The 21,215-nt window shown below is 44.3% G+C and overlaps 1 protein-coding gene across 6 annotated transcripts in view; it reads right to left on the reverse strand.

Annotated features, from left to right (window-relative positions):
- Positions 1–21,215, reverse strand: part of MGLL (monoglyceride lipase) — a 104,152-nt gene that overhangs the window by 14,653 nt on the left and 68,284 nt on the right. For all 6 annotated transcript variants that reach the window (XM_027882684.1, XM_027882687.1, XM_027882685.1 and 3 more), the window contains one exon: positions 1,357–1,493. In XM_027882684.1, coding sequence (XP_027738485.1) covers positions 1,357–1,493 — 137 coding nt within the window. The remainder of the gene's footprint in view (positions 1–1,356; positions 1,494–21,215) is intronic.

Below are 21,215 nucleotides of genomic sequence, written 5' to 3' on the forward strand. Positions count from 1 at the left end.
AGTAGGAGCACCAGAACTGTCTGGTTTTCATGGGGGAGAAGAGACGTGGTTTCTGTTCTTATGCTATAAACCCTCACATCACACCAAACTCAACTCTCCATGCAATGTCCATCAGCTCCCTGAGATTTCTTGTGTCCTCCTCACTTAAAAGGACTAAGAAGTAAGAAGAAAGTGTCTGAAGTGGTAGTTCAGGTGGGACTTGAAAAATAAGTTGGGCTCTATCAGCATGACAGACTAGTGCTGCACCAGGAATATGCCCTGAAGCCGGGCTCGCTCCGTGCCAGGCACTGGTAACCTGGGCAACAGCAATGCTGCCACTGGCATGTGAAAATCTTCACTAATTAATGGGAATTAAATATTCTCCTCCTCAGAGTCCCCAGCCCGTCTGGCCCCACAGTGCTGTGCCCAGGGCCTGACAGCCAACACACAGCCCATGGTGCAGAGCTGAACACCAGCCAGGCTGAGCCGTCCCACGTGAGGACAGGGGCTGATGGTGAGGGGTGGGGATGGAAGGGACCTGGTGGGTTTGCTCGGGAAAGTTTGCAGAGGATTAGTTGCCAAGGGAAATATTTGGTGAACTTCCACACCGCTGGAGAACCAGGGGCTTGTTAAATGGAGCAGCAGCGAGAAGCATCTCAAAGACCTCACTGGGAAATTAGCTCCTTGTTACAGCAGCTTTGGAGCCTGGCGAGCCCTTCAGAGCATGCCATGCCTTCTTATGCAAGAACACTTGTTTATCTGAGCATGGGCTGAATCCCAAAGTACTTTTTCATTTTCTTCTCCTCGGGGAAGTCAGGGAGAGCAGATCAATGACATCAGTGGGAATACTGCTAGCTTGAATAAAGGGATTTGGCCCGTGCTGTCAGAATCAGGCCTCAGATCTGTTCACCAAATCAGTGCCTTTGTTTTTGCAGCCCTAATCCGTGGTACATTTTCCTGTTAAGTTGTTTAACAGAATGAGGCTACAGGGTATTTTCATGCTTCATCCCCATGCTGCTCACAAAGCTTTGGAGGGCTTAACCTCCTGGTTCCTGGTTAAAATGAAAGGGGAAGCCTGATGCTGTAGAGAGCTGGTAAGACTTAGCATGTACCTGATGGGAATGAATGGTCCTATTAAAAAACAGGCCCACTATAGCAAATGACACTGATTAGGGCCATGATGAGGGTAGAAAAGTTAAGGACTGACACTCAAGGCAGATCTCAGCATAATGGTATGCTGGCAAATCAGTCAGTGAATGAAGTGGAAGGGCACATTCCTTGTAGTTTTGTTTTCCCGCTGTGGAATGAGTCATTTCCTGCCATCCACATGAGTACCACAGCACTGGACGCTGGGATGGGGTAGGGGATGGTGCTTACCATGGAGTGCCCCAGAATGAGAACAGGCAGCTCAGGGTGCTCTTTCTTCATGAGATCAATGTGCTGCAAGCTGTCCCTGATGAAGACGTGGAAATCTGAGACAACCATACGATCACCCTCACTCTGCCCATGGCCAACTGCAGGGGAAAAGGAGAGCACACATCTAAGTCATTCAAAGCAGTGGTTGCAATCAAGAAAGGACTTAGCAGATATAAGCCTGTTGTACTGTTACTGTCCTAACTTGACCTCCTCCTGCAGTCATCTCTCAACAGAAAGAGTGCGGCAGAAATAGAGAGGAAGCTGCACAGAGCTGTTTAACAAGTGCCATACTGTCTATGATCTGATTTTAAAAAAATAAATCACAGAATCACAGAACATTAAGGGGTTGGAAAAGGACCTTCAATTTGGACTTCTATTCCTCTGTGTTTCTACCTGCTCTTCAAAACTAAGAGTACTGATCTATTTCTTGCAGCCTTCAGAATCAGGGTGAAGAGAGCAGAGAGGCTGTCTTGCCTTGCTGTAGAAATTGTGGGTTGTAGTGCTGCATTTTCCCCCATTTCCCCCAGTCACTGCATCTTGGAGAATGGGGTTTTGCGTCAGGGATCATTTGGGTCTGGTGGTTCCCTGTACAGCTGCAACTGCTGTGCAGAGCCTTGGCAAGAAACAGAAAAATTCTGAAGACTTGGTCAGTATAAACCCAATGAGCCATGGGCACTGCTTTTTTCAGGGCCTGAGTGTGCATGAGCTTCCAAAGTCCTGCCTTTTCTCATGGTACCCTGGAGCAGTGGGTGGGCTGGAAACCTCCCCTGTCCGAGGTGAGGGGTCAACAGAGAAGACCAAGTGGTGGAGGTCGCAACAGCAGGCAAGTATCCAGTAGCATCCTCCTCCTGAACAAGTGTTAATGCAAACTGAACTGCACCTGGACACTGTTCCCTCACTCTGTATCTGGGAATTGTCTTGTCTGATCAAAGAGAAGGGGAAGATTAAAATGGGAGATGGTGAGTTGCCATGGGAACAGCGGCATCCCTGGCAGAGGTGGAGCCAGCATTGCCACCAACACAGCCCCAGGCAATTTTGAGCTTGCAAAGGCTTGAAATTAATACCACCTTAAGGTATTAATTCCCCTGCTTCCCAGGGGAAGCAGTTTGCATGTTTACCTGACCATACATGCATGTCATTGCCTATCACAAATAGGATTCGTTCTCATAAACAGCCCCCTTGCTTGTTTCTGTTCCATGTACGTTTTAAAGAAAAACTGTGAAGGGGGAAACATGTCCCATCCATAGAGAACAGGGTATAGGGAGTCTCAAACAACATCTCCCTCCTGTTGTGTGTTTCCCTAGGCCTTCTCTAGTGGGCACCAAGGCACAAAGGGGCAATGACTAGTCAAAGAATGTGAAGCGCCTGATAATTGTTTACATGGTGGATGGTTCCTACAAAGGTAGTTACATCTGTTGGCAATGGTCATATCAGAAATCAGTATGTCTCAATTTTCTTGTAAGCCATCCCAAAAAATCACCTTGCAGATCAGGCAGAACTTCTAATAAAAAGCTTGACTAAATCCACTCTGTCTAGGAAAAACTGAATCCCCAAACTAGTTCTTTTGTCCTGCCAGGTGGTCTCCACGGCTGGGTCTTTTGGAAGTGAAGGCTACAATCAGCCACGCTGGCTGCCAGAGAAACCCATACATGTCATGCTGGTCAGTTATAAATAACATATTACTGGAATATATAATTCATATTATATATGCACATACTCCAATTCCTGCCAAAATATGGTACAGCAAGCATCCTCCATGGCTCAGTGACCAGGAATGAATTGAAAAGCAAATTAAAATGCAAGTTGTGATAATCTACAGAAGTAAAACCATATGTGTGGCTAGTGGATCTATTAACTTTAAACTGATTTTTATTACAGATGGAAATTTTACAACTTTTATACATATCCAGTTCACTCATTTTATGGCCCTCAAATGTGTTATCTGCCTATTATTTAACTTCAAATGTAGCAGGTTAATATAAGTTGAACAGACCAGAAGGAGGAACATTTCCTCTTAGCAGAGCTCTGCACTTCAACTTCTTTTTTCTCCAGTGCTACTTCACTTGCTTCTAGTCTCTCCTTCTCTCCAGCTGAGCAAGCAGAGACAGCAATCCCCCATGGCCCAGGCCTGTATATGGGTCATGACTCCCTGTTGTGGAGCTGTGAGGATTCAGTCTATTTTTGGATGAGAGAGAGACAGGTCTTGAAAGCCTCCTTGGTCCTCTGTGTGGAGAATTTCCCCTGGTCCTGCCACACAGCAGTGACACTGCTCGTAACAGTGAGAGTAGTGACTGTGAAGTCCAAGAAATACCTGTGCAGCGCTGTGACAAGCTTCTCACTGAACTTCTGCAGAGTTTGGGGTTTTTTGTTAATAACTTAATGAACCCCCACTCGGATGGCACAGAGCCCTGCATGAGCAGCAGTCTGTCTGCACGTATGGGAAAGGAAGGTCATGCAAGTCTTCGCTTTGATACCATCCCTGTCCCTTGTGCAAGGTTAGCTGGGTGGCATTGCTAGGTCATGTTCTTTTATTTTACTGTTTTTCTCTCTTCCCCTCCAAGAAACCGAATTTATTCCACCAGAGAATGAGTTTGTTGCAAGTTTGAATCCCCCAGCCCAGAAAGCTTCAGGGTAAAGAACTAACACCTCTTCTATTAGACTGAAAGACTTTTCACAACCAAACATCAATACAGTCAAGAATGTTTTTCTTTGATCTTTTGCCTTTAGAGCTATTAAGAGTGAAAAGTCAGGTTCATCCTTGATGTAAAGCTGTTTGCTTTGGGTTTTGCTGGAATGAATCTGATGTAGTGGTTCCACAGTGCCAGTGGCAAAACAACGGGTGCAAGAGGAGGGGAACCCCCATCACCCAGGAACTGGAACTAACCAGAGGCTGCTCTACACCCCAGAGACACAATACCAAGGGAGACAACAGGGAAGAGTCACAAGAATCACAGCTCCATGAGTTCTTCATCACAGCACTCCCCCAGGGGCCCCTGATTTCCACAGGGCAAAACTTGAGTTTATAACCACGAGATGCTCGTCTGTACAGAGTTGTGACTGATGGTGCACATGCACATGGCGCCCTCAGTGTTCAAAAACTGTCAAAGAGGTTTTCACATCTCTGTGGTTTCACATCCAGTTTGTGTGGTTCACTGCTAGTATTAAGCATGTGCAGTGGTTCAGTGATTGACCCTTTCAGGTTGCGTGGACTGGGCTAATTGCGGGCACCCTTTCCTAGACACGAACCTTTAAAAATAAGAATCCAAAATACGTATTTTTAAAATTTAAAATCTAGAATTAGGAGGTCTGAGCATCCATTTCAACCAAGCACACCACTGCAAAATAACATACTTTGCTCAAATGAAGTCTTAATAAAGGCTGTGATGATCTAGATCAACATGTCATAGCTATTCAAGTCTTCCCTCTGTATTTTCCGCATGAGCTTGCTCAGACTGTGGCTCTGTCACCAGAGAGTTAAGAACAGCAACTCATGATCAGTCAGTCCTGTCAGAAAGCATGACTTCAGAGCATGATATCACCTGTGATTATAGTTCCTCCAAAGCTACACATCCATCTGGAGGGAATAATACTGACTGGCTGTGCAGGAAGACAAAGCTGAGAGTTCAGCAATGGAATATTTGAGGGTGTCAGGGCTCCAGGGTGTGCTTTATAACCATGTAGGTATGACTCTGCCTTTCAAACAGATTCTGTGGCTCTGCAAATGTGTACTTCTACAAGGCTCTCCATTCCTCAAATCCCAGATTCTCTCACGCTCTGGGGCTTCCTTTTGAAAACCACTCCCAAGCAGCCAGACTATTCATCTGACATTGGCTCACATGCCTCAAAAAATGTTACATCCTGGTCAGATTAGAGATATGCTGAAAAACATGTAAATAAAAAGCACAGTCCAACTCGACACTCCCTTCCCTTCATTAAAAGCCAAATAGGAACTGCCTGAAGAAATAACCAGCGCAGCTCTGGGCTCACTGGGCAGACTCAGTCTGACGAGGGGAGCTGTGCTGGGTCTCCACTAGCACAACGCTTTTCTGCTGGGGCTGTTGGGGCACATCATAGCTGAAGAAATCTGTCCTTAAATGTACTAAGTAAGACCAACAGCAAAGAGGAGAGCCTGGCAGTGCCTGTCCCTGCACACCACAGGGTGCATCAGCACCCAGCCCTCCAAGGCACTGAGGGGATGGATGAGTGCAGAACCACATCTTGTCCACCCTCAGACACCTGCACTATTTTTATTCTAAACACTAAGTTTTACATAAGCCACACACTTGACATATTCCCTCTCTTTCCAAGTGCCCAACCCTCCAATCAAAGGCACAGCCTGACCCAGGTGAAGACTGAATTGCTGCTCAGACCTTCAGCAGGAACATTTTGCTACAGAAGATGAGGCGACAGGGGAAATGCAGGGTATAATGCTGAGTTCAGCTATGCTCTGTAAATTTACCAATTTCAGTGATGTTCCTTAAAGTTCACAGTCATGGGAAAGCAGAAATTACAGGCTGTGTTGTTTTTTCAGCCTTTGCTCCCTATTTATTATGGAAAAACTATAAAACAAAGAGAGAGGACAGGGGAAATCTGCCTGGGGAGCAGTAATTCTTCAAGCAGAATTTGGATCTTGGCTTTTCACATATTTTGATGTTTCTAGCTTTGGGAGAAAGGGGATGGTTTGGATCCATTTTTATTGCAGTGAGGACACCATCAATGGGGTGAAATGTTCTCTCTAGCCAGCTGATGGTAGAAACAACCAGGAGGGATGCAGGACTTGACTCCTGCCTCAGGATCCATCACACTATCTGTTTCTTTTCCTCTCTAGATGCATAACTCCAAGATTTTGGAGAGAGAGAACCAGAACAGGGAGAGTTAGGAGTAAGGTCAGGCACTCCAGGCTTACCACTCCCTCAGCACAAATATGTTTTGAATTTTAATGGCACTAACACAGGAGCACCAGGAGTTTTCAGTAGTTAAAGGTCAGAACTGCCAGCACTGCGAAGTCAATGATTCAGAGACACAGATGAGGAGCCTCTCTGGTACTGCAGAATCCCACATTGGAAAGACACATCTTAATTATGGCAGAGGGGGACATTGGCAAGGCTTTGTGCTGTAGTGTCTGATTTAATAAGCTGGAGCATGGGTGTGATTCCATTCCCCAAGGAGCTGCTGGAGGCCAGAAAAGGTGATTTTAGTGTTTTAGCCCTGGCACTGCAGCAGCCATGGGCAGTAGCATGTTAGAGCACAGACAGGGGTATGCAAAGGAAGGGTTTTTGTCAGAGCCCACAACCAAGCTCAGGCTGAAGACCCTCTTCCTTCACTGCCTCCTGCTCAAAAAGCTTGTTGGAGTCTGACAGATCCATTTGAAGCAAATGTCTACATGGCTTTTGGAAAAGAAGGTATTAATGTTAGTATTATGTGTTTATAAGCTTTCTAAAAGATTTGTTTTATTCCTGAAGTCATCTGCCTCTATTTGCTGCCCCAAATTTGAGATGGGGTGAATTTCTCACTGGTGTTGGACACTGCAACATGCAGGAAGGTGAGCCCACCTCACCCTTTTTCGCTCTCACCCCACCACAAGTGATGCTGCTGGTGAGAGACATGAGAACAGTATGTCCTCCCTCCTGCAAAGCTGTCTGGGTTAGGGAAAAAACCACATAATTAAAAGTTCTCATAGATGCTTTCCCTCTGCAGGTGGCCCACACAGAGGAGCAATGCTGGGTCTGGAGCCTGTGGGAGGGAGATGTTAGTGACAGAAATTTGGATGGCTCTTCTGGCGCACAAGGTGTAATATGCCAACCTAATCCATCTCCCACAATCTTCCTGAGCTTGTGACAGCTTGCTCAGGTGGGGACCTCAACCTACCCTGAGATCCCGCTGCTATGGGAAGGGAACGTTTCAGCAGCACATTTTAATACCCAAATTCCATAGACTGGGAGACAGAGACCCTTGTCTGCCTCTTTCCTCTCTGCCTTTTTCCAAAATGCATTCAGACTTGAGGTAAAACTTAAAGCACAAGATGCAGTAGATAGAGTTTTCCAGAATGTTCCAGTTTTGGAAGTCACTGCAGCAGTCAGTGGAATGGTGTCACAAGGCATTGTGGCTGATGCCTGTATTTACGAGCTCTATTGAAACTCCTCTGAGCAAGGACTGCTTTATTTTACACTTGTACAGCACCCAGCACTGCAGGGCATAACCACAGACCTCGGTCCAGAGTACAGCAGGATCTAAAAGTAATAATTAACTCTAATCTCAGACTGTAAGGCAGTATGGTTTTGCAGAGGAGGGGATGGGAGAAAGCACAAAGAGGGAGAATGTGGGGGAGACAATACACAAGACGACACTAATAACAGGTTATATAGCAAATGTTGTGTGAAGCCTTGATTTTCTGCTTGGGTGTTTTTTTAAGGTTTAATGAAAAAATATTAATGAACTAGTAAACACTTGAAATTGTCATAACAGTTCACTACTGCAAAAACTATACTTGTTTTGTAATGAATCAAGTACAGATCCTTTTCATCAAGTGAGCAAAGCTCATTAATTAAACATACTGGATTTCAAAGCTCTCAGTGTTTAATTATTTGTTTAACAAGCAGTACATCGAATTCACCATTCAGACACACAAACAACTAAAACAACAGGAAGAAGCTTCAAAGCAGGACAATCAACATCTGGAAAAGTCAACAGACTGTGGCTGTATTGTCAGTAACATGTAAAGCAAATGTTCCACTGGCAGAACAAATACACACAGGAAGCACCTCGGAGATCATCCTGCAGATTCCTGCTCAACAAAGCAGCTTTCTTGCCCTCAGAACAGACTTAGCACAGTGAGGGAGTCTGTTCTTGTTGTATTTCCCAAACTTTTTCCATTCCTCAACCAAATCAGGTCTGATGCACAGAGGGCACTCTGAAGTGTCTGCCCTCCATCTGCACCTACTCTTCATTTTGTTGTAGGTGGAGAGCAAAGGCAGGGCAGACACCTGAGCTAGGAGGAAGCAGGGTAAGCTGTCCTAGGATTTGCCATACTACTTTTCTTCACTCAAGCTGCCATCTAGGCCAGCTGCTGTGCTTACTTGGTAGCTAAACCTTGGAGATGAGTGTCTCAGTGTCCACCTGAGTGAGCCTTAGCTGTTCATCACCTCTCTCGTCCTCTTCTGATAGCTCTGGTTTCCACAAGAAGAAAAAGCAGTCTGACACAAGCCTACAGACTAAGGTTTTTCCAGGAGGACCACTTTCACATCAGATGGGAAACACTAGTAACCAAAAGGAGAAGGTTCCCTCTCACCACTGATTCCACTTTTATGTTCTTCCAGGATCTGATATATAGCTCACCACGTGCTTATCCTTTGTGACTTTTGACCACTCTTCCCTGTCTGGGTAGTTCTCAGCGTCCCTTCTTTTGCATCACCTGTACAGGTGCAGTGAGACTGCTGGGCTTTCCACGACAATATGCACATTGCACAACCACTAGATATGGTACTCAACAGAATTATCTCTCCATGCTTCATGTTTTATGTATGAAGCATGTAACTAAGAACAACAGGTAGATTCTGCCTCTCCTACCAAAAAGGAATCTTGTCCTGAAGGCACAAGTCCGTCAGCTTCCCTCTCCCTCCTCAGGGTTAGGAAAATCATTTTCCTTTCAGCATTTGCTGGGTAGTTTTTATTCACTTGCCTCATATAAAGAGTGCAGCAAATTGAAAGCCTTCTCCTCCCACATCAGAGACACATTTGCAGAGCAGAGATATTTTTAGAATAGTGCACACAGAGATATATTGTTTGTTGTCTTGGTTAGGAAAAAAAAAAAAAAGAAACACGCAATTTTCTATACTAAAATTATTTGTGGCTTATTGCTGGGGTGCAGACAACTAGTCATCTTGCTGAAGCCATGTTAAATTTTTTCTGTACTCCAGAGATGACAAACAAAATGCCCTGGTACATATCAGAGCAGCTGTTAATTCTGTCCAACAAGGCAAACTGTTTCTGTCAATGTTAAGAGCCAATTCTTCTCTAATGGATACAAACAGGGTTCTTTTGGCTTTAGAAGTCTTGCCCATTTCTTATGCTGTTGCTGAGTTTGGCTCTGAATTGCAGTTCCTTAAAAGTCTTCCTAGAACATCACGTTGCTCATGAAAATATGCTGAGAAAAACCCATCTGAGTGTTTGTGTGGCAAAATAATGAGCTGCATTTACAAACAGCAGGCACTGTGGCCAGACTGGAAACGTAAGTGTCCCCTGGGATGTTGTGTAATGAAGGGAGGCAAGGCAGTAGGAAAACCTGCACATACCACAGTCACTTCCCACACTGCCTGCAGTAGGGAGGCTTTGTCTTTCCTGCCACAAAATCTGGAACGTGCTGTGGCACAGCTGGTGAAGCCAAGGCCCATGAAAGAGGAATATGGAGCCCACCTCCTTTTCCACAAAGCACATGGACAACAGTATTCCACTTTTTTCCTCAGGCCCTTCTGCAATGCCACCTCAGCCAGCCCTCAAGAACATTAAAACAGAAGACAGCTGACAGGAACGCCCTTCTCTACTAGGCTACTGGGATCCATGGTTTGAAAATGCTTCACAAAGCCAGTTTAGATGGTTGAGCAGCTGTTGAGTTCCTCTGCAAAAGAGTTTCTTTTGCTGATGGATGAAATGATTCCTGTCTAATATCTCTTTACCATTATACACAATATCAATGTAAGGTATATATCAGTGAGGCACAGCTTACTGTGCCTCTAAGGAGTCAGAGACACTAACTAATCAGGCACTAAGTGATTTTATTTAAGGTCCTATAATAATTTTTAAAAGGCCCTATAATTTTTAACTGTTATTCTTGCAGTGTTGCACTGAGATTTTGCCCTCTTTCAAGAGGAGTAGATAATTTTCTGAAGTATCATTGAGATGACTATATTTAGCAACAGAGTTAGTCTTCAAAGACTTATTCTGGTGTGATATAGAAGCAGTATCAATGTCCAGATACTGCAGAAAAAATGCAAGGACTCTGCTGGAGTTAATCCAGGGTCCCACTAGTTCATTCGACCTATATGCTGCTGATCTGCTAAGAACAAAGAAGGGCCTCTTTTCTGCTCTCCACATATGACTTAAGTTACCACTAATGGTAGCTGGAGTTTCACCTTCAGTGGAAGAGGCAAGCAGAAAAGGATAATCTCCCTGATATTTTAATTTAGCTTTAAAACCATATGCAATTTTCTTCTCTTGTCTTACTACCATAAATTAAAAAAAAAAAAAAAAAAAAAAAAGGTGCAAACTTTATTTTTTCCTAGCTGAAAACAAGGATGAAAATCCACTTGCTTTAACTTTCTGATCCAAGTTACAGCTTTAAAACAGCTGGGGCACCAACTCCAAATGTCAGGATTTTCAATGAAAATGCCATTGCTGGAGTGGAACTGCACACTCCCCTTCCCCTTCCCTGCCCATTTATTCCAAAGCAGACTGGCATGTGGGCTGGCTCTCCAACACGCACATGCCATTAAGTCCTAAATGACAGCTTGTTTAACTAGAAAACATTTCCATTTTTTTCCTTAACAAAGGCCATTCATTTCTTGCTCTTCTATTTGCTTAAAGACGGTTTCATTTGCCCTGCCTGAGAGTTTGCACAACCCTCCTGATTGTTCCCCTCCAAGTGGCACTGCAAGTTAATGACCCACCTCTGGATGGCTGAGCAGGGAGCCGTGCCCGGCACGCTGCCGCAGCATCAACCCAGCTACTGACACTGCAAAATCCATACGTCTGCCTTGAATATTTTTATGCTTGAGAAAACAACTGAATCAATTCATGCTGTGGAAGACAGGCCTAATTCTTCCCTGCTAACAGTGGATTAGGCATCACGAAGAAAAGAAGATGAAAGCTGGATCATGTAAGAGCTCCCTCCATGCTGTTGACGAATGTCTTGGGGGACGGACGCAACTTCCTTTCAAGCTATCTTCAAAAGGTTCCCTTCCATGCAGACCACCCGCTGGGAACCCACATCAATAACAACAACAAAAAAAAAGAATTCGAAAGACCCATTTTTCATCCGATTTATTTACATGTTTAAATAAACACGAGTTCCCATGCAGTGCAAGGGCTCCCAGTGGGTTCTGTTTAGTCTGTGAGATTCTTGGCGCAGGAGTGCAGCATTTCTCTATTCCAAAGCAGTCTTGGCACAGATTTTTTGGTTATATAATTTTTTTTAAGTAACTGGCAAATGAATAATAACGTTTCTAAAAAGAGGGGCTCATGTTCTAGGATACCAGTAAGGTGTTTTACCAACTAATCTGCCAAAAGGTCGTTAGCAAACCTGAGCTCCTAAGCTCCTGCTTTCAGGGTCAGCTTTCCCCATGGGCTGCACTTCCAGTTCTCAATCAGCCTGTCCAAAGGGAGCTTTCCCACAGAGCTAAAAACATTTTCACTTTTTGCTTCACTCCTTTGCATTGCCACATGGCAGTGCCACCCTCATTAGATGGGATTTGTCCCTGTTTCTGACAAGGCATGAAGGAAATACCACTCTCCTAGAGCCAGTATCTTTTTATACCCACTTTGCACAAGCTCAATGGGTGAGCAGCAGGTGGATTATTTGAAATAGAGGGTAGGCTTTTTTAATTTGGGTTTGTTTTCTTTTTGACAGGGTACATCCGCACAGAGCTATAGCTCGAACCTTACCAGATCTGCCTGGGAGCAACACAATTAAGGAAAAAACCTCCTGATTAAGCAAGTCTGGCAGGGAGCATTCCTGGATGGGCCAGTCCTGCCCAGGGTGCCAGAGCATAGTCCCACGGCTGCCAGTTGGCTCATGGCTGGGTGGCATTTAGATGGTGCACGGGGGAAGTCACGGGGAAGTGGCAGGGCAGAAAATAGCTCTCCTAAATTTGTCTTGCAGCAAAGCTGTTGTCCTTTCTTGGTAGAGATTGATTTCAGAGTTATTGTTTCAGCTGCTTTTTCTCACTTGATACTGTTTTCTCTGTAACTCTCCTCTGTGCAACTCTGAAATTCTCCTCACTACACGTATATTTACCAAACGAGCCAGGATCCAATAGGCAGGTTATTGCTTTCTGTGCTCTATCACTCATTTCAGACCATGGCTGGGTGACAGTAGACAGTGAATACTGGCTGGCAGGTCTGCAGTTCAATAAACAACGCAGAGATACAAGTGTTGAGCTGATGAAGGTTACAGACCTGTATGCTGCTTCTTGGCTATGAGAACTACTACACAATCAGCCAGCAAGGGCATATTTGCAGCTCAGAGAGTGCTCTCTTCAAAATCTGGGCAGCATAGGTGCAAGGTTCATGCAAAGGCCTGGGACTGTAGTCAAAATGACAGGTGGTATCAGGCAGTCTCACTGCCCTCAGCCTCCTCTCCCTTCCCCCAGCCCTCTGCTGAGCTGAGCATGAACTTGGCACCACGATGGGTCAGGCTGCCTGCTCCATAGCATTAGACAAGCTGCCAGGATCTGCCAGCAGGCTTTGTCTCTGGTAAATTCAGAACCAGAAAATAAATGCAGCATGGAGAATGTCAATTTTAAGGAATCTGGGTTGATAGCATTAGTCTTTGTACCATCTACAGTTCAGCACTTTTTTTTTTTTTTTTAGATTTTATTTTTGAATCTAAACAAGAATTCTCAGATTGGAGAGTACTGCCAAGCCCTGAATAAATCCCAACATTAGAGATGCTGTGGGTATAGCAGCTCTCCCCGTGAACTGAATCTGCTGACGGCATCTTCAGAAAAATTAACCCTCGAGTACCACAGGACAGGCTCTGTTGCATCAGTTTCAATGCTCTGGGAAATCTCACCTTGTGATTAGAACCAGTTACTCCTATTCATGGAGTAATACTGATGAAGAGTGGAGTAAAGCACGGACTTAGAATAGCTTAGAATGGCTGGCACAGAATAACATTTCTGGATTGTTGGTGAAATGGTCAAGTTTCCAGGTGCAATCCCAAAGATAAATTCAGCCAAAGGACATGTAACTACACCAAACTAGTCAAGTGGCTTGTAATTACCTGACACATGACTGTTTGTTTTCCATCCACAGCCCCATTCCTCAGCAGTTCCGAAAGCACACACTTAGCATTTGGATATAAGAAAACATTATACAGTTGCAATTTAACCTTTTTTATTCTGTTGCCTCATCCCTTTAAATACTGGTGAGATATTTTATTCTAAGCTGCTCTCTTCACTGGCTGAATCTTCCTTTCAGCCTGTGAAGAGCCATTCACAGTAATGGGTTTGCATTCTTGGAGCTCAGGGCTTTTCATCTGCAAGCTCTCTGGAAGTGGGTCAGCATCATGTTCGGATTTTGCCATGACTGACCTGAGATAAACTGAGGTGAGGTGTTTTTCCTGAGATCTAAAACACATCTGTGGCAGAACCAAGTGGGGGTTTCCAAACACCTTCTTGCATAGTCTACTACTGTGTTATAGAAGGAGCCACATCCTGATCTGAATCCTACAGGATCCATCACAGGACTAATGGAGGGACTACCTGCAAAAGTTATCTATGGCTAAAACTGCTGCTCTGTTGAAACATAACAGACCACAGGCCAGACCAAAGCTATGTGAAACCCAGGGAAGTCGTCAGAAATATAAGAGAAAGAGCTTTTCTTATTTAGGTCACTAAAATTTGGCCAGAGCTGTCATAGACCAGGCCATGCTGCCACCTGAGGACTGGCTGTTGGTCACAGAAATGGCCTGATGAGTTCTCGTTTGATGTCTTAGTGCATTATGAAACTTAAATACCCCCTCTGTGACTGGTTCTCTGACAGCCAGAATGCACAGAAGAATTCAAAGTAGGCTTCACATACACCTTCAGGTAAGACTTCTTCCAGATGGCCTTTTGCAATCCTCATTTTGTTATTATAAAGAAAGAAGATGCTCAAAGCTAAAAGGAATGTTACTGGAAAGCTAGAAAATCTCATCTGGGTTGGAGAATGAACCAGAGGCTAACCAGATGTTCTGCTTTACTTTACTAATGGGCTCAGAAGTGAAGAGGATCACACTGCCAGAGGCTTTCAATTATCAAGATTAATTTCCTAAAATTCTGAAATGATTTTCCCAAATCACCAACCATGATTCTTAGTTCCCTGTGCACCCCTTTATCAGCTCAAATCATGTTTTCTTCTCTGCAATAATAGTCCAAGATATGTTAGCTTTTTACTGAAATAGGAAAAACAGCCTTAAAACCTGAGTGAAATCCTGGCCCCACTGAAGTTCGTGACATTTAGATATTGCCTTCAGAGGATGCAAGCATGTGTGTGTAGCGGCACAGAATCAATTAAGGCTCAAGCAACTAAGAAATAAATCCCCAAACCATGTAAGAATCACATTATAAACATGGGTTTAAGTTAAAGGCATTCTGAAATGAAAGAGAAGCTGCAGTGCTGTGCTGGGCACGTACACACTGGCATCATCCCTGAAGGAGTGAGAGGCAAAACCAGGAAAGGTCCAAGGGATGTGTAGTAGATAAGTGAAAGGTGTCAATTTTAACACCTGCCAGGCTCCACAATGTGTGAGACCAAGAAGACCCCAGTATAGGCAGCAATACGTTGGGACAAAAAGTGAGGAGCTTCTGAGAATCAGAGGAGCAAGAACCTGGAACAGCCTGCTCAGCTGGAACAGTGCTTGCTGGCAACAAAACTTGGTTAAAAACTGAGCTTTAACCACTTGTGAATAAGACAAAAGGATGCTGTTGCAGGAACAAATGCCTAGATAATGCAGGGAGTGTCTTCCTGCCTGTGCTGCTAATAAGTGTATGTTTTAATAAACAAATAAATGTCCTCTTTTACATTCAAAATGAAAGTGCAATAGGAGAAGCACAATTAGCTTAAAACACGAGACACAGTAACTAAATATGTTTCTCTGCAACACCTTTTGACTTATTAAAGAGTGAATTGACAGAGGATTAATTTTCCCATTGTTCACTGACTATTTTGCTTCTGGGACTTGTTGCTGTAATATGCACTTGTTTGCAGTCACTGCCAGGGAACATTTTTGTTTTTTAAAAATTCTCTCCATCTTTTGTTATAAAAAATATGTCTATTCATTTCAAGGCTTGCGAGACAGTCCATTAAAAGGTCTGCTCATGGTCTGTAACAAATAGAGCTACTCCCAGGAAAACCAACAGGGCTAGTTATTTATGGAGGAAAACCACCAGTTGGAATCAGGCAATCCAGCCCTGGAACAACATGCCACACTTCATGAATGAGCAAATAAACAAACAACGGACATTAGAACTACGAAGTATAAAAAGCAGTACATGGTCTGCTTCTGCATCTCTATTTTGTCAAGTTTAACTCTGGTCCCAACCCTTAACCTGATGTAAGAGCTTGGACAGTGAAGGAACATGAGGCTGGGGGGGGACTGATGCCTCACAAGGAGCCTGGAGTTGGATCAGACCCTGCATCAGCTCCTGGCATTTCACACTCTGCCAACACACACAGTGCAGTAGGTTTGCCTGGAGCAGGCCCAGGGAATCTGTTAACAGCAAATTTTGGTGAAAATTACACTGAGACTGACACAGTTTTGATCAAAACACACAAATGCATGCAGCCTAAGTGAGCCTTCCCATGACTTCAGACCACTAGTTATGCTATAAGGAAAATTAATTCTCTCACTGCAAGTTTTGAGAAGTTTTGCTGCTTTAGTGAATCATTTCTCCTGATACTGTGGCTGTTCAGTTCAGCAAGAGCGATTTTATTCATCAGTTTCCAACGTAGGCAGGGCACAAAGAGCATTAAAAATGAAGATGAAATGGCAGTTTCAGATCATTTATTGACAGGTTACACACTTTATTTCTCTTTGTAAAGCTGCCTGTCCTTTGGTTTTGTTCAGTGCAAATTAGAGCTCTCTGCATATCACACCCCTTGACAGGTCAGTGCTGAACTAGGCACTAACCTGAGCTGGTCTGTGCTCCTTTGAGTCCTCTTAACTATCTAAAAAGGTATTGAAGGAATCTAAACAATATTTTAATCCAACAAGAGTTATATACACAAAGTAATTTTTTCTTTACTTTTCAAATGGCGTTCAGTAACTTGAAACAGTTATTTGTAACTCAATAGGATGACAAAGTCCACATCTGCATGAAGGTACATTTATAGGTGAGGAATCATCAGTAATTAGCTTCAGAATCAACTTCATCCAAATTAAACATGTCTGACAAACAATAGGAAAGCTAGTCACATTAATGAAATGCTGTTGCTATGGAAAAATTGTCCCTATAAAGGTGAAAATAAGCACTCTTCCTTTTTCTCATTGTGCAAAAACATCAGAAAGTATCTCCCTGAAGATGAAGCTGTTCCTAAATGTAAGTACCATTAAAGTCTGTTTTAAGAGGGTCATTTCTTCACTCATTTCAAAGTCTTCTGTGCTTTATTTTTGGAAGCAACATTCCAAATATTAGCAGCTAGGATGCTCTTTAGCTCATAAAGAATAGCTGATGCTGGGATACATACAGTGATTATCTAATTCAAGCCCCTACTTCATTCAATCAGGTTTTTCAGGGTTTTGTGAGGGGGGTTTGAAATATTCCCAAGGCCGGGGATGTCCCCACCTCACTGGGTTATGCTCCAACCTTTGATTGCCCTCATGGTGAAAACATTCTTCTTATACATAGTTGGTTTTTCTCACATTGTGACTTGTGTCAGTTCCCTCTCATTCCATCACCAGGCTCCTCCAAGATGAATCTGGCTCTGCTGTCTCCACATGCTCCTACAGGGAACTAGTAGACAGCAGTAAGATCTCCTCTTAGCTTTCTCTTTTAAGGCTAAATAAGCCCAGTTTTATCAGCCCCTCCTCGTACATCTTGTTCTCCAGTACCCTACTTGTTTTAACAGCCCTCCTCTGGCCTTGCTCCAGTACGTCAATGTTTTCCTTTTACTGGGGAGCAAATTGGACCCAGCGTTTCAGAAGTGGTCTCAAAATGCTGAATGGAAGAGAATAATCGCTTCTTTTTGGTTGCTGGCTATAATCTTTCCAATACAGCTCAGCATGTGATGGCCTTCTCCCCCAGAAGGTCACACTGTTGACCCAAGTTCAACTTGTCTGCAAGGATCCCCAGGTCCTTTTCTGCAAAGCTGCTTTCCGTTCATTCAGTTCCCAGCCTTTACTGCTGAGTGGGGTTACTCCACCACAGAATGCTGAACTTCACAAGTGCCTTTGTTGAAACTTCACAAGGTCCCTGCCAGTCCTCTTCTTCAGCATGTCAGGGTCCCCATGAATAGCAGCTTTCCAGCATACGCTCAATTTCCACCCTGTAAACTGACTGGAAAAGGTCTCCATCCCATCATCCACACCATTAATGAAAAAAGTTCACTGATAATCTATGCAACACTGATTTATTATTTTTTTCCTTAAAGAGTATAGATTCATCTAAAGCTTCTTGGGGCCAAACTCCTTGATGACATGAACTAATGTCCTGTCATGGAAGTCAGTAAAGGAACAAAGTATGAAACGAGTTTGATGTCTATCCAGTAGCCCCAGAGAACAGACATAGCGAGCAACATGAAAGGATCTGTTCTCTCAGTCTTCGCTCTAATAACCATCTGGTCCTTGTCCTTCCACCCTCAACCATCTTGCACGCAGACGTACGCCTACAGCCTGCAAAGCTGGTTATGGAAGAGCAAGTAAGCTGTTGAAAACATTACATGAGGTTGCCAACCTTCCTTCATTAATAGGAAATGCAGTTGCAAGTTGAACCTGCTTGAACCTGCTGTCTGACATGCTGACAAGGTTATTCTGGATTTATCTGAGCAGCCGTGAAAGCAGAATTTGACCCTTGCTTTGGGGATTAATTTAAATAGGTAAAGAATGAGTACAGATTACAATTGCACAGAAACTTAAGAAAACAGAAGCAAAACAACAGGCTGTAAAACAAACTGAGCTGAGTTCAGTCAGGGCTATTTCCCCTTTGGTTTCTCTTATTCACCAAAGTGAACCTTTTGTCCAAATAAAGGATGTTTTATTCCTGATTATTGGGACCACTCATCCAAAATGCCTATCAGTTAGCCCCAACATTATCAGCACCACACACAGATTCAGTGACCCACTCCTCATTATCGCAGAGGGTATCGCTCATCTGGGAGGCAGAACTGTGGAAGGGGAGCCAGAAGGGCTCAACCCTTATGGGAAGAAAGAAGTCTTTTAAGTGTCCTGAATGAACGACATGTCTTTCCTCTGTCATGCAGTCTGTCTGTTAACAGTTAACAGTGACAGGTCGAGAAGCACGGTCTGGACAGTGGCCAGAGCTGACAGCCCCACACTCAGTCGCTTTGCTCAAAAGGGAGCACTCTGTTCCTTCTGCCGCCGTGTCCGCTCTCACTGGGACTGTTGTTCCAGCCTCACGCCTCCTTGTGTGAAGGCCAACAGCAAGGCTTTGTTCAAGAAGCAGCTGCTGAGAAGATGTACTATCCCATGGAATGACCCACTGACATTTCTCCCCCTCCTCATTAGTAAGCAGTGAATAATTAGGAAAACTGGGGCAGATTGCATGGCCCATTTCGTTCAGAGTAAAAAGCCAGACCCTCAGAGCCCAGCGTGCCCCAAAAGGGATTCCCTCATGAAGTGGGCTTGCAGCAAAGCCAGAGGAACTGGCTCTCTAACACCTTCCTCCCATCACCTGATGGAGCGAGGAAAGAGAACGGCTTGTGCCAGAAGGTGGATGGGGCATGGCTGGAGTAAAGGGAGTCCCAGCTCCTCTCCCTTCAGAGCTCACACCACAGCTCTGCTGCGTGACAAGTGAGCTCAGTTCAGCCAGGACCCAAGCCAAAGGTCCTGTTCAACTGGAGGACAATGTTGGTGTTTATTTAATAACCTGTTGTTACAGGGTGGGTGTACAGCAGTGAGGAAATGGTTGAGCAGCTGGGAGGAGCAAAGTGACCGGGAGAACTGAGGAAACCATAACCATTCTTTTGCAATCTCTACTGCAGCCCAACATTATCATCTAGTGATGTCCACAAACAGGGGCAGTGATGAAGGAGCATCTGCATTGTCTTTCCCCCATTCCAACAATGCCTGCATCCAGCTCTGGGTTACAGCACAGAACTTACCTGCCTGTCTTACATCACTGACTGTACCTCAATTAAATCTGGCTTAAAAATAATAATTGGTCAGATAAACAAATAGATTGCTTTGAGCAGCCTGGGTGTGGTTAGCATATTTTATTAGCATACAGCAGATGACACTACACATCTTATTTCAGGTGCTCTTGCTTCTAGCATCTGTGCTAAAGGTGTATCCAGTCCTCACAATTTCCAAACTCCCTTGCCTAAAAGATAGGTGCAGGACCAGGTTTTCCTTACTTTTACATCAGCATGGCTCCAGTATTACCCTTGGGAAGTCCATGAAACAAAGTCTCATCCCCTGAGTGGAGCAGAGAGGAAACAACTCTGAGTATCCCCTGTGCCTTTCCTAACCCAAACATTTTAAGCAAAATACTCCACTGCAGCATATGTGTGCTCCATCAGACACATCAGCTGTGTGGAGCCTCACTGTCTCTTTATTTTTAGTTTGCTGTGGTCTAACTGCTTCCTGGCTCGAGAGTGTTGTTTCATCTGCCTTCACATGACAAGCAAAATAAAGGCTGCACTTGCATTTTCAAGTCCCAACTTGTGGCCTCCTATGGAGCCTGAGACACTGCAGGTATTTGCTTTTTACCCAGTTTCTTTCTGTTGTGTAGTTGCTCCACTCAAATGGAAACAGTGCTGACTGCCCTGAAAGATGCCATGTGGTGCACACAGAGATTCAGGACCGTGTGATCCCAGTGTGAATGAAGGGTGAGCGCTGAAGTGACAGATTCACTGCTGAAATTACTTCACCAGAGCAGGAGCAGGCTGTGGAAGTCTGTAATGAGCTTCTCAAAAACAAAAATAATAGTGTGCAAGCCTCCGTTTAATAAGACCCATCTCAAAGTGCTTACAATTGCCTGTTGTGCCACAAGATACTCCCCTTGGTATACTCACTGTATTATGATACAATTACAGGCACATTTCAGCATCATTATGTTATAGGAGGTGTATCCAGAGCACTTTTTCCTACATGAGCTGTGGTCCCTCTGGGAGGTACCATCTCAGAACCACCAACAGAGCCCAACCCCATGCAGCCATCTGGGAGAAAGCAAGGGAAAATACACCATCCAACTGAAAGACTGGGTTCAATAGCTTGTCCAATACCTTGGGAAAGTTGCATCTTAGTCGTAGGAGTCATTTTGCCTATAATTTTCAAGAGGTTAAAACTGAATGACCTGGTTTTCTCAGCAAGCTGTCAGTGCTGCTCTAAGATCCGGTGCTACAAGGCCAGTCATGACTCCAGAAGTGCTGGAGGTGAGAAACAACTGGTTTCACTTTGATTGGAGCCCACTGGTAGTCAGCAGACTGGTCTCCCAGTTCATCTCTTTACATGAGAATCCTTAAAACCGAAGCAGAATCAGAGAAGGAAGGCAGAACTAAGTTTACTCACTAGCTATTTGTTTTATAGGATGACTTTGCTCTGAGTTCTCACAGTTGTCTCACTGCCTGAGGAATTACATGGTGTACTGCAGTATCTGAACTCTCACCCTGCAACTGCGTGCTGTGGTTCCACCTCCTGCATGCCCTGCACATGCTAAGCATTCCTCACCACTCCCTGGAAGGCAGATAAGCCTGACTGCTACCTTCGTTCAACATCTGGAGAGGGAAAGGCAAGGAAAGGTTTGGGACTGTACTGAACATGGAGTCAAAACAGGGATAAAATGGCAGTGGCAGTGCTCTGCCAGCCAGGACAAAGAGCCATCTCCTCTGGGATCCTGCTGAGAGGAATTTATAGCAGATGATTACAAGAGAGAACAGGAGAGGTGGGG

The sequence above is a fragment of the Empidonax traillii genome, unplaced genomic scaffold (assembly GCF_003031625.1).
Source record: "Empidonax traillii isolate 1590-97213 ecotype Southwest subspecies unplaced genomic scaffold, ASM303162v1 scaffold109:size1658292, whole genome shotgun sequence".
In the NCBI taxonomy this organism is placed as follows: domain Eukaryota; kingdom Metazoa; phylum Chordata; class Aves; order Passeriformes; family Tyrannidae; genus Empidonax; species Empidonax traillii.